The sequence below is a fragment of the Carlito syrichta genome, unplaced genomic scaffold (genome assembly GCF_000164805.1).
Source record: "Carlito syrichta isolate Samal-C Ts95f unplaced genomic scaffold, Tarsius_syrichta-2.0.1 Scaffold123581, whole genome shotgun sequence".
NCBI lineage: Eukaryota > Metazoa > Chordata > Mammalia > Primates > Tarsiidae > Carlito > Carlito syrichta.
Genome location: NW_007067677.1, coordinates 124,832 through 139,540, shown reverse-complemented (window position 1 = coordinate 139,540; position 14,709 = coordinate 124,832). Strand labels below are relative to the sequence as shown.

General features: G+C 37.5%; 1 protein-coding gene across 1 annotated transcript in view; it reads right to left on the bottom strand.

Moving 5' to 3' along the window:
• Nucleotides 1-14,709, bottom strand: part of LOC103249837 (A disintegrin and metalloproteinase with thrombospondin motifs 12) — a gene marked incomplete at its 5' end in the record, with an annotated part of 154,497 nt that overhangs the window by 70,377 nt on the left and 69,411 nt on the right. Inside the window, 2 exons of the mRNA XM_008048455.2 lie at nucleotides 11,467-11,605; nucleotides 13,673-13,917. Coding sequence (XP_008046646.2) covers nucleotides 11,467-11,605; nucleotides 13,673-13,917 — 384 coding nt within the window. The remainder of the gene's footprint in view (nucleotides 1-11,466; nucleotides 11,606-13,672; nucleotides 13,918-14,709) is intronic.

The following is a 14,709-nucleotide window of genomic DNA, read 5'->3' as shown; positions in this document are numbered from 1 at the left end:
AGGCAATCCACTCACCTCAGCCTCCCAAAGGCACGGGATTACAGGCTGAGCCACCGAGCCTGGCTTCAATGTCATTTTTCAAAGAATTAGAAAAAACAATCCTAAAATTCATATGAAACCAAAAAAGAGCCAGACTAGCCAAAGCAATCCTAAGCAAAAAGAACAAAGCTGGAGGCATCATATTACCTGACTTCAAATTATACTACAAGGCTGTAGTAACCAAAATAGCATGGTACTGGTACAAGGGTAGACATGTGGACCAATGGAACAGAATAGCGGATCCAGAAATAAACCCAAATACCTACAACCAATTGATCTTCAACAAAGCAGACAAAAACATACTGGGGGAGAGGACACACTATTCAATAAGTGGTGCTGGAAAAACTGGACAGCTATATGCAGAAAGATAAAATTGTATCCCTATCTCTCCTCATATACAAAAATTAACTCAAGATACACTAAAAAAAATAAATCTCAGACCTGAAGCCACAAAAATTCTAAAATAAAATCTAGGAAAAAACTCTTCTGGACATTGGCCTAGACAAATCTTTTTTTTTTTTTTTTTCTGAGCAAAAGATTACAGAAACCTAGGCAAAGTACTGATGACTAGAATCCCAAAGTAAATGCAACAAAAACAAAAATAAATAAGTGGGACTTAATTAAAGTTAAAAGTTTCTGCATAGCAAAATAATAATAATAATCAACAGAACAAGTGGGCAGCTACAGAATGGGAGAAGACATTCACAAACTATATATCTGACAAAAGACTAATACCCAGAATCACAAAGAACTCAAACACATTAGCAAGAAAAAAAAGCAAATAACCCTGTCAAAAAGTGGACAGATGACATTAACAGACATCACTCAAAAGAAGATATACAAATGACCAACAAACATATGAAAAAATACTCAACATCACTAATCATCAGGGAAATGAAAATTAAAACCACAATGAGATACCATGTTACGCCAGTCAGAATAGCCATTATTAAAAAAAAAAAAAACAAAACAGTAGATGCTGGTGTGGATGCAGTTAAAAGGGAATGATTATATTCTGTCAGTGGGAGTGAAAATTAGTACAACCTCTATGGTAATTAGTGTGGGGATTTATCACAGAACTAAAAGTAGATCTACATTTGATCCAGCAATCCCATTACTAGGTATCTACCCTAAGGAACAGAGGTCTTTATATAACAAAGACACTTGCACTTGCCTGTTCCTCGCAGCACAATTCAGGTTGACATGGAACCAACCCAAATGCCCATAACTGATCAGTGGATAATGAACATGTGTACATATGTGGTACATATATACCATACTATTCAGCCATAATATGAATGAAATACTGTCTTTTGCAGTAATTCAGATGGTATTGGAGAACATCATCCTTAAGTGAACTAATGCAGGAATAGAAAACCAAATACTGCATATTCTCATTTATAAGTGGGAGCTAAACTAAAGACCTGCAAAAAATATACAGTATGCTATACTGGACACTGGAGACTCAGCAGGGAGAATGTGAGAAGGGGCAGAGGGATGAAATATCACCTATTGGGTACAATGTACACAGGTAGGGGTGGTGGGTACATTTAAATCCCAGACATTTTTGCCACTATACAATGTAGCCATGTAACCAAAAATTATTTGTACCCCCTGAAGCTATTGAAATAAAAATAAAAGTGAAAAATCAATATATGGTTACTAGTCAGGGTTATAGTGGAAAATGCATCCCTAATTATGATTCTTATGTCTCATCAGGGATATGAGGCTATATCTTAAACATAGCTACGCTGAACTTTTGTGGGAATGCTGTTGGATAAACCTTGCAGGAACTAGTTTCAGTAAGCATAAGTATCTGCTCTACATGAATTTATTTCCAATAAATCTAGTTTATAAGTCCGTTTAGAAGAACGATTGAGCGATCTTCAGGAACTTTAAAGACATGATCTTCAAGAGTTTTGATATTAATTTTTTCCTATTAGAACATATCATTCCTTGAATAATGGGACAATAACTGAACTCCAGCAAGAATTCAGTCAAGCAGGATAAAAGGAAAGTATAAGTCCAGGGTAGGTGAGGGGAAAATATTTTCCCTTTTACATAAGCCATTGTTGAAAATATTCTCCCTTTTACATAACCTCCAGACCCCAAAATGCAGACTCGAGGAGATTACTGACCACAGAATCGGCAAAGGGCATGTTTAGAAGTAATGAGCTATTTGTTAATAATAGTGCCAACACAGGACACCAGGGACTTTTGGTTAGAATCTATTATAACTGATAGAACTCTGCAGGACCAGAACTGCAATGAGGTGAAAATGTGGCTTTTACATTTCTATGGAAGTGATCCTGAGCTATTGCCAAAATATTTTCTTGTATCATAAGGAGTCCTGAAGCTACCTATTGAGATCAGTATTTGTTCAAGTCATTTCTGCAGCTGTTTCTTCACAGATAATCCACTGGCTGGCCTTTCATCAGTGATCTTTTGATGAGTGGCTTAGGTAAATTCATTCCAGCGAGTCCTCTGTGATGGATGGTAGAACTTGTTATTCCATCCCCTTGCAAGTATCCTGAGGAGTAGCTAGTCCTTAATGCCCCTGAAGTCACAGGGTTGTGCCCATGGATAAGGTAGAAGTAAAAACAGATGTGGTTAAAGGGAGAGAATACAGAGATTGGCATGAAGAGAGGACAGTCACTGGTGTTCTCTGAGAGTGCCCTTTATCACTGAAGAGTGGGTTGTGGAAAATGAGCTGGCTTTTATGCCAGTTAGCCTAATTTATAATATTATCTTGACATTTTTCCAAATTGATCTCTAATCTAGATCAAAAGTAAATATTTTAAATATTCAAAATAAGAAAATCACATCTTAATGAGTTTAAATAGCCCTTTGCTACAAGGGTGGAACAGTATTTTTTAATGTATAAATGTGCAAACAATACTACATATATAAAATATATAAATATTTGAAAAAAGTAAACCCCAAAGGTACCACGCTCAAATGCAGGTAAACATCCCTGCAAAACAGAGAGCAGAACTTAAGTGACAGCTCTACCAGGTTCCTGGGAAGAAGCAGTTATTGGTGGCCATGTGCTCAGCTCCATATGAAGTTAAAGAACTTATAGTACCCTACATGAAATAGGGATGAGGCCATCCTCATCAAAAACTGCATAGAACATTCACTCTTGAAGAGTTTTAGGGCTATGATGGTTGCAAGACAAGGACTGTTTCTCACTCAGGAGCTTAGCCAAGCTACCTGCTGGCCTCACGACTTAAGCATCTCTTCAATGTCCACTGTGAGATAGCAATTCCAATCGTGACAAATCTTGGTCCTGAAATGAGGCCCTACAGTCTAGTCAGGTAAACTTGCAAAAGTATTAGAAAGGGTGGAGTGCTCATAGAGAGATGAGAGTAATGAGATGAGAGAGAGAGAGAGAGAGAGAGAGAGAGAGAGAGAGAGAGAAAGAGAGAGAGAGAAGGAGAGAGAAGGAAAATAACTGAAAGGAAATCACACTCCAATAAAGCCTGTAAATTATAATTCCAAAACACTTCCAAAGAAATCTAATGCTAAGCAAAGCAACAAAATAATTAGAACATCCACTCTGGGTGACATAATTTTGACAGAGCAGTCTGACAAAAATCTTTAAATAAGCATGGAACTGTCTTTGGTTATTTTTACTAGGAAATTTCATAGGCACCTTAATTGAACATATATAATCATAAACTTTTCTTCAGACTTGTTTCCTCTCATGTTTTCCCTGTCTCAGTGAATGATACCACAATTTAGCTTGTTACCCAAATGGAGAACACAAGTTATTACTTGTTAACCCTCCCTCATACTCAAATCACTCTCTTCCAGCCAATAAATTGAACCAGCCACTACATCCAGTCTAATCTGTCTCCTAAATAGCTCCACATTTGTACATTTTTCAGTTGTGCCACTTCAATTTCAGCTCAAGCCACTGTTATTATTTCCCTTGACTTCTGTAAAGACCTTCTACCTCTTTGCCTTACCTTTAGTGTTTCTCCCACACAGAAATAAAATGTCGAGGATGTTAAATAAATAAAGATATACTTATGTTAATAAAGCACAATAAATTACAAAAATATGGAATAAACAAGAATAGATATACAAAGAACCAATTAAAAATTTGAGAAAAATATATATAGTCATTAAAATACAGATGATGTGTTGAGGGTAAATTATAGGATGCAGTCGAAGAGTGAGTTAGTGAAGTGGAATACAGTATTGAGAAACTTTTACTCAAAATTCAAAAAATTTTTGAAAAAAATAAAAAAGCACTTAAGATATGTACAAAGTGGATTGAGAGGTTTCAATATTTGTATAATAGGAATTACAGAAAAGAGAACTAAGGGAATAATCAAAAAGTAGTGTTCAAATAGATGATTACTAAGAATTTTCTACAACTTTTTAACAATTACATTTTGCATGTATTAACTCATTTAATTTTCATGCCAACCATAAAAAGTAATCATTATAACTTGGTACATTTATAGATGAAGAAATTAAAGCACAAAGAAGTTACAGTAAGTTACACAGTTGGTTAAACTGGGATTTGAAACTGAACAGTTTGGTTCTATAGTCCACAATATTAATTAACTACCACAATCTATTAATAGGACTATCTATTACTAAAGAGTGAGAAAGACAGCCATGGAACCAGGAAAGATTTTATACAATTGTGGGAGACAGTTACCTGAATGCATTTTTAAGGGACGATATAGCACCTGATCAATAAGACAAAAGAAAAATATGAATGAATGAGAAAATGAGGCATACATTTTGAGAGTGCTAGAAGGGATTATCAAGATAGAGCTCATTCATGAATGCAGTTGTAAAACTCCTAAACAAAATATTAGCAAACATAACTCAAAAGTAAAAATAATATATGCACAAATTTATATCATATCAAGTAAACATTTATCGAAGGAATCCCAGTTCAGTTTAAATCTATTAATAGAAAAACAAAATTAGTATATTAATGTGGAAAAACCATATTATCATCTCAGTATTTGCAGAAAAGTATTGGACAGATACAATCCTCACTTATAATGAAAGATATAATAAGCTAGGAATAGAAGGAAACGTATTTTCCCTGGTAAGATCATCTGAAACATACCTACCACAGTCAGGAGAAAGGCTTGGATGTCTGTTATTGTCTATTGCAACATATTCCAGTTTATTACAAGCCCAAGTCAATTCGATACATCCAGAAAAAACAAAAATAAGGTAAAGCAACTGGAAATGAGATAAGACTTTCTTTATTATTAAACAATACCAAAATCCAACAAAGTCTACAAATTGAGAACTAAAATAGAGTCCAGCAAGGTTGCTAGATGCAAAATTAAAACACAAGAATCAACAGCATCCCTATCTTTAAAAAGAAAATAAATTATTTTTTAGGAACCCCAAAGACCTGATTAGAGTGATACATTGTGTTCATACCTAGAAAAACCCAGTTTTAAAAAGTATCAATCCTCACACAAGTAACCTATAAATAAAGTACAATTCCAATCAAAATCCCAAAAGAGATTTTCTTGGAATTTGTCAAATGGACCCTAAAATTTAATAAATATAGGCCAAGAATAGTCAAGAAGATTTTAAAAAGAATAAACTAGATGGAGAATTTTTAAACTTACACTTATTATACATAAAGCTACAAAAATTAGAGAGAACTGGATCAATGCAAAATAATAGGTACCTGGAAACTGACCCACACTTAAAAGCAAATTAGATAAATGCCAGTGACGGAGGTTCTAGATAGCCAAATACATGGAGGTTTCTGGAGGATGGAGTGCCCAGAGAGGGCATGGAAGCTTGGTCACCTTCCCATAAGCCTTGCCCTATGCATCTCTCAATCTGTGTCCTTTTAATATTCTTTATAATAAATCAGTAAATGGCACCATCCCAAGACTGGAAGAGGGAAGACACACAAAGGCATCAGGCCTAGAGCCTGTCATCCAGGAGCTTATAGTCTGGTAAAGGACAGAAGATTTACACACAAATAACTGAAATTACAAGTCAGCAAGTAATCAGAGCCAGAAGAAGTGAGAGAGCAAGCCACTTTAACAATGGAATCCTGTGCTTCAAAAACCAAGTTACTGGGCATGGTGGCTCACGTCTAATCCCAGCACTTTGGAAGAAGACTGAGGCAAGAGGATTGCTTGAGCTCAGGAGTTTGAGACCAGCCTGGGCAACATAGACAGACCCCGCCCCCGTCCACTCTCTAAAAAAATAAAAAAATTAGCCAGGCACAGTGGCATGCACCTGTAATCACAGTTACTTGGAAGGCTGAGATGGGAGGATCACCTGAGCCCAGGAGGTCGAGGCTGTGGTGAACCGTGATCATGCCTCTGCATCCCAGTCTGGGTGACAGAGTGAGATTGACTCAAAACAAAAAAAACCCAAAAAACAAACAAACAAAAACAATTTAATAAAATTTTAACGACTACAATTTCTAAAAAGTTGTATTGTTTTCCAGGAGTGCTTATAAAACTGAGTGAAAAAGGAGAAGACAAGAGAATCATCACCTATCACAGAGCTCCTGCAGTAAGGACACAGTGAGTTTCCCGTTTGACAAGCGTGCAGTCCCTTTGACTCTGACGGTGGATACATAGGCAAAGCATCACATAGTCACGCCAAAGAAGACTTGATGAACTGTCTTGCACATGTAGCTCCGGGAATAAGAGGAATCAACATCAATTCCACCCAAAGGTACAGACAAGGAAGAGCACTCTCCCAAAGGAACTTGAATGGTAAATGACCGTGGAGAGCATCTCCGTGATCAGTCAGAAAGGCAAGTTATTAGCTTAACCCAATCCTCCTACTGCATGTATGGCCAGTGGTTTTGACTAAAAAACCCAGACTGTGGTTAAAAGTCTGGGACCTGCTTAAGGAAACCCAATCAGAAGACAGCCAAGAAGAACAATAAGCTGGAAGCAGATGTCCCAGCTATCAGGCTATGTACACATTTAACCTGAGTATGTATATGGGGTGGCTTGAGAGCATTCCTTTCTAAATGCTGTATAATGATTTTACCTCTTCCTTAATATAAGTACTGTCAAGTTCAATAATAGTCATTCAGATTAATTTTGCCAAGTTTTCAGAAATGTCTTTAAAATAAGAAAATGCCAAAATGAAAACAGTTTTAAAAATACCAATAAAGAGGGGGATGTCTTATTCAATAAATGAGGTCAGAATAATTGATTATTCATTAGGAAGTTAGATCCCTACTTTATACCCCCACAAAAGTAAATTTAGGTGGAATAAACTCCTTATGTGAAATTCAAAATTTTGAAAATTTTAGAAGAAAACATGGACTCATAACTTAATGACTTTGAGATAGAAATGCATTTTTAGTTAAGACTCCAAAAGCACAAACATTAAAAGGAAAATTAACAAAATTGATTATATTAAAGTTTAACATTTATGCTTATCATGAGTTATGCTCAATGTAAATAAAATGATGAAAACAAAACTTAAAAGACAAGCCAGAGATTAGAGCAGAGGCTTCTAACATTTCCAGTTCCTAGTGCCCTTAGTGTTTCAGTAACATTTCATGATGCTTCCAGACCAAATAAAACATTTACCAGTTCCACTCACTAAATAGGTAGGCCCCAATTAATAAATATTTATGGTCTAACAACTTAGTAGCCATCTGATAAAATAACACATATCAACTGAAACACAAAATCGTATTTTTGTTTCATTTTAAATTAACTTACCAATGAGATGCTTGCATCTACTGGATACTGCTCAACTTTTCAAATCTTTGAATAAGACTAGACTTTATATTTACTGTTCCACATTATTCTCAGGCAGTACTAGATTATTATTTTTTTAATCACAGTAACTATAAAACACCAGTTTCACAAAGATAGGATGTCATTGACAAGAATGCAGTGTGACCTAACCTTGAACTACCTTGAGTTAGTAGTAGATACATGATTCTAAAAGGTGTTAAGTATTGCAATGTTTCCCTTTAAAATTTATTTATTTCCCTGAAAAATTTAAAGCATTCCATGGCAACATATGAGTTCACTGATTTATTCCTGCAATATGCACAGACTATATGACCCAGGGATTTTACTTCTAGGTTTACATATTTAAAAAGCTTAAAAGTTGAGCTATTACGGCAATAATTATAAAGTGTTCATTACAGCATTGCAGAAATATTTATAGCTGTAAATTAGTAGAATGTATAAACAAATTGCGATGTATCCATAAAATGAAATATGTGCAGCCCTTAAAATGAAAGCATTAGATTAATTTTATCAATGTGGATTTATCTCAAAAGCATAATATTAAGTAAAAAAGTAAGATAAAGAATAATATATTGAGTACGATACCATTAATAGAAGGCTTAAATTCCCGAGAAATAATATGACATGATGCATAATAATACACATGCATAATACTACACCTGCATAATACTACATGTGCATAATAAAAGTATTTATCAACATACATGAGAATAATAAACACTTGTTCCATGACCCTAGCTAACTCGGGAAAAAGTAAAGGAAGCAGAAGTGGGATGTGCTTCTTAACTCTAGTTGTGGAATTTTTTTTTCTTTAGAAATAAAGACGAAAACAAACAGACATAACAGTAAGATGTGATAAAGGTGAGTGATTTAGCACGCAGGAACCTGTTACTACATTATCTATTTTATTGGTACATTTAAAATGTTCCCCAGTAAAAAAGCATAATGCTAAAATGATACAATAATTTAAAAGATAAAATGATTGCTTCCATGTGTTTGTAATCCTTTTACTATAGAAATAGATTTGGTAATATGTTCCTTAACATTATCACAATACTGCTTATGCCTTGAACCTTGAAATTCCCCATAAAAATTAAAACTAAGGGAATCATTTTTTACATGGGTCCAAAAATGCTCATCAGAGGAAAAGCAATAAGGAATTGGTTAAGGAAACTCTGTTTTATCTTTCCAGCAGAGTAAAATGCATTCCTAAAAATGATAGCTATAAAGATTGTATAATATAAAAAAGTTTCCCGATGGCAATAAGTGAAAACATATGTGTGTATGTGTATATAAATACACACACGGGCACACAACTATGTACATCCATGATTAAGAAAAAACATATTGAAAGGAAAATAAAAAAGCCAAGCAGCAAAAGTACATGTGTTAGCGTGGCGACTTCATTTTTGATGTTTCAGTAATGTGTTTAACTCACTTTTATAATATAGCACGTTTTAACTTAAAAAAATTAAAAATTCATGGCAATGATTCAGTATTTTACGCAGTCTTTCACCTTTATATTTAGCAACGTGTGTCCTGTGTGAATATTAGTATTTCATCCTCTATGTTTGTGAAGATTAAAGTAGTCATGCTGTCTTTCTTCTCTTCCTCAGCAAGTGAACTCATCGTCACTCGAATAGGCAGTGTGGCTGAAGTGCAGGTGAGCATGTGAGTGCCATGATCATTCCCATTAAGGCTTTGTAATCAGAGTGACATTTACCCAGGTAGGTAAAGGTGCTGCTCAAGGCTTAGACAGTCACAAAAGCAAATGTCTGATTGATATCTGGTAAGAATATTCAATTTCCTAGCTAACTTCAGGTGTATCTACAATCACTGCACACATCAGCCATTTATCTCTTGATTCCTGATGCTCTGAAATAATGTAGATGTCATGCGAAGGATTCATTCTATCTTGAAATAGAAGAGAGTGGAGGATGGTCTCCCGTTTATCTGAAATGTCCCTGCCCAGTTATTGCTGGTTCAGTTTCACTACATGGGATCCTAGCACAAACGATTTACACTTAGAATTTCATAGAAAGATGAGAACAAACAGAATGATAAATCAACAAAGCATTTGCAATTACAGTCACGATGGCTTCATTTTCCTCCCACTGTTCCTTGGAGAATTTTTTTTTACCTACTTATTTTTGCCTATATTGCCTCTGCTAAACTTAACTGTGAGCCCAACCCCCACTCTGGGCAATGGTGGGTAGTACATTTGGAAATGTTAGAGGCAGCAGTGGGTATCATGGGACTGACTCTCCTACCAATGCCACTTATGACTCTGTCACAGACTGCAACTTTGACCTAGATACATTTCCAGAGCATTAGCATTTTCAAAATATTACACAATTTAAAAAGAACATTTTATTATGAATTCTAAAGGCTTATCTTAGTTTTCTGCACAGAAGCAGGGAAAGAAAGAAGTTGATAATACAAACATTGTTTGTAAGGTTGACAGTGCCTGACTTCGACAAGAACCTCTTTGCATGATCACCTCCTGGGGGTGGGAAAGCCAGTGAATAGGAAGTGTGTAGACCAGGTATGTGAGAGGAAGCCATGGAGGAGTAGACTGTGGTCTTCTGGTCCATTCACTGCCTCACTTCTCTTCCTTTTGCTACATTGCTGATTCTGGCACTTCCCCCTGTAGCTGCCTGATTTTCAGGCAGTAGTTACAGGCTAGAGGCAAGAAGTTCCAGGGCAGACTTAGACATGATCCAAAAAGGAGAAACAGAGGCAGAGGATTTCATATATGCCATTATTACTAAAGCCCCCTAAATGAGGGAAAGAGCCCCAACTATCCAGCAGGCCCTGGACCTTGCCTTAATAGCTTTTGGGAAAGTTTATCTAGCACTGCAGCAAAGAGAGTCCATGCTCTCCAAATATTCATGGGCTTCTCCACATTCCCTGGACTGACTTTGCAGTTAGATTGTGCACATGTGACTAAAGCCAACCAATGAGATGCAAGCAGCAGTGATTTGTGTTACTTCCAGGCCTAGGCTGTCAACAGAGCCAGTCTGCCTCTTCCATCTCTTTCTTTCCCTACGGGCAAGCTGGAAGTGAAGCATTTCAATATCTTAGCCACAGATAAAGTGGGCCTCCCAACCAGATTTCAGATGTACAGTGGGTTAAAAATCAACCTTCATTGTGTTGGATTACTAAGAGTTTGATTTATTTGTTACTGTAGCACAGCCTATCCCATCCTGACTAATACTTGGCAGCAAGTGAACCTCTTTAGGGTTTGATTTTGTGAGAAAAAGCTACTTTCCTAGTGGATATAAAAAATAAATGATAAATTAGAGGTGGAGAAAGAACACTGGGTTAGGACTCAAAAGAGCTGGTTATAGTTTGGAATTGACCCATGATTTATAGTATGTGTTTGGAGAAGTTGTTCTACTTTTGTGGTTCTCAGGTCCTCAATCAGAACTGGTTTTTAAGTCTTTTTGCTTGACATGTAACAAAACCTTCAAACAAAACTCTTCATGAAGGACAGCATATAAAAGAAAAACTGCCTCTTAAACTATGGCCCTACACATTCACTGTCCACAGAGGCCCCTGGGCCATCTCTACAGAGCCCTGCAGATTCATGGGCACAGAGCACAAACAAAACTTCCTGCTTAGGTTGCCTCCCTGGTCAGCTCTGAAGCTGGCATGGTTTCACAGTAAAGCAGCTGTTTCTCACCCGTCCCACAGGTTACACTGCACTCTGTCCAATGGCCGTACTGCCAGAAGTACATCAGCTGCTCCACATCATTGTCAAGGCCATCCTTCCGGATTGTGTACTCATACTTGATGCCAGGGTTAGTCACCTGGAACAGGAGCTAAAAGACAAGAGGGAGGGTCAGGTCAAACTCTATTATGACTTTATACAGCAAACCACAGTCATGTAAAAACACCAAGGTCTTCCACCTAAAGGTAGTTATGCAAGCATACACTGGAACAAATGCCATTAAATGGATCTATACCTACATCTACACCCATGTCTATATCCATGTCCACGTCTATGTCTATGTCTTTATATCTACCTCTACCACCACTTTCATACTATCTCTGCCTCTGCTTTTACTTCTACATCTAAATCTAGTTCTTTTCTATTCTATTATTTCTTGGATGGATTCTTTTTCTTTTTTTTTTTTTTGAGTTGGAGTCTCACTCTGTCGCCCAGGCCAGAGTGCAGTGGCATGCTCACAGCCACTGCAGCCTTGACCTGCTGGGCTTAGGCAATCTTTCCACCTCAGCCTTCCAAGTAGTTGGAACTACAGATGTGCGCCACCATGCCTGGCTAATTTCTGTGATTTATTGGAGAGACGAGGTCTCACCAAGTTGCCCAGGCTGTTCTCGACCCATAGGCTCAGGCAATCTTCTCACCTTGGCCTCCCAAAGTGCTGGGATTACAGGCTGAGCCACCATGCCTGGCCTCTTGGATGGATTCTTATGGGAATTTTAGTTCACATAAATGGGGATGTCTAATCATAGGGGTTACTCTGAGGGAAGAGCAAGGAGTGTCCTTTCCAACAATAGGCTGGTAGGTCACCTTGTGCTCCTATGTAGATACTTTGTGAATATAGGTAAATGCCATAGTTTGCTCATATACAAAGTGAGGATAATAATAATATCTGCTACTAGGGTTGTTGTGAGGATTAAATGAGCAAACACATATAAAGTGATTAGAATAGTTCCTGGCATGGAGTTGCCACTCAGTGAATGTTAAATTTTATTATGTTTGTTGTTGTCTTATGCTGCCATTCCCTAGCTCTGGCTAGTTTCTTTAACACATCAAAGATCTAGGATGAAAGTGGATTTTAGCTAAGAGGTGCCACTCTTGGGATCTTCCCCTCACTTCCCTCATTTGCAGGCAATCTATTTACTGCATGTTTAAAATGAATTCATCTCAAACTTAGAGACAGTGGATCAATTAGTTGTTCCTTGGGATTATGAGTTCCTATATGTAAAACCTTGCCCTTGTGGACAGTCAGATATAAAGTCCCATGGCATTCATGGATCACAGCTGCTAAGCTTGTCCTTCAGCTTTTGTGAGTGCTCCAATCTCTGGCTTAGAATTGGCCGCCCCCTAACTTTCAAAAGTGATTGGATCTGACTCTCTTGAACCATGTCATCCTCAATCTGCCTTGCCTCTACTGGTATAATCATTCCACTCCTTTTCTTTTTTCTTTTTTTTTTTGAGTTGGACTCCTACTCTATCGCCCAGGCTGGAATGCAGTGGCACACTCATGCCCACCCCAGCATTGGCCTGCTGGGCTCAGGCAATCCTTCCCCTTCAGCCTCCTAAGTAGCCAGAACTATAGATGCACACTACCATACCCGGCTAATTTTAACAAGGTCTTGCCAAGTTGCCCGAACTAGTCTCGAACCCATGGGCTCGGACAATCCACTCGCCTCAGCCTCCCAAAGTGCTGGGATTACAGACTGAGCCACCAAACCCAGCCTCTCCAGTCCTTTTCTACACAAATCCATTGTGCCTTTGAAGAGCACATATTTTGTTCTAAACACTCCTTCCACCAAGATTATCACAAAGTCAAACCCTTTGCCTGAGGACAACACATGATAATATGTTGATTCACCATCACTGCTAGAAATCTACTTGTGAACTCATGTCACACTGTCAATAGGCCTAGAACATCCTTTATGTACCCGAGGAACAATCATTCTCAAATGAATCAGCCTAGAGCCCCTGGCATTTTGGTATGGGGGTTTCAGCAACTTCTAGGTAACAGCACAAACTAATATCTCAGCTCCCCTCTCTGTCCTTTGCTAAAAAAAGTTTTAAAGATTCTTACTTAATGTCTCCTAGCAAAATACCTTCAACAAAAAGTGAGAAAGATCCTAACAAGTGTACATGTCAGCAATTTCCGTCCTTTCTGCATTACCTGGATCCACACTGACTCGTTGGTGGGACCTGTGGCCATCAGCTTCTCCAGGTCTCCTTTCCTGTCATACTGAAAGATGGTCCCTGCCAGCTTATAGTTCCCATTCCACTGGATAATAAATCCTCCATTGAGGTAATATTTCTCAGGGTCTTCACTCCTGATGGCCAGGAAGTTTCCAGCTCCCTCAATTTCCATTACCCTTATGTCCCTTGCTCCTTTAGGAATGAGTCCGATGTCAACATAGCCTAAGGAGAGAAGACACAATCACAAAAGAGGCACGCCCATCTCCCAGCTTGACACAATCTGTCTCTGATCCATTGTTCATCCTCTTCCCAGCAACCCCATCAAGTAGCACCCTTGCTGGGTGGCCACTGGGATTGGCAGAAGCACTAATTATGGGAAATTCTTAAAGCTTGGCCAAGAGAGGAATTCTCAGAAGCTTCATAAGTCAGTATGTAAGCAGTTTTGTAAGGAAAGGTTAAATAAATAAAGATTAGACCCTGAAGCTTTTATGATTGAATCTGCATTTATTTTTATATGCTTTTATGTTGATAACTCCAAATCCTAAAACTCCTAACTAGCCTGCTAGTATTTCTGTAATCTCATTTTTTGCTGCTATCAGATTAGACTTCCTAAGCATTGCATTGAATATATCCTTTTTCTCATTCTCCTTGTCAGCAGGTTAAAGACAGATTCAGAAGTAATTTAATCCTAGCTTCTATTCATTAAAAAAACCTGAAGGGAATCTTGGATTTCTTGCCACCTGGCTTTCTTGAGTATAGCTCGTAATAAGGAACTCAGCTCTAAGCACAGCCTTTTGTACTGTTGGATATTTTTATTCACGAGAAAGTTATTTTCTCACTGTTACTTTCATATTTTGCTGAGATATAAACTCATAACTTATTCTCAGGCATTTTAATAGAGCCTTCTGAAAAAAATATGTAGACGTCTATTTAAAGATGACAATCAACTCTAGCCAGTCTAATACTTGCTTAATGGTTGTTATGGTAGAAGGCATACTGATGAAAAAGGAAATT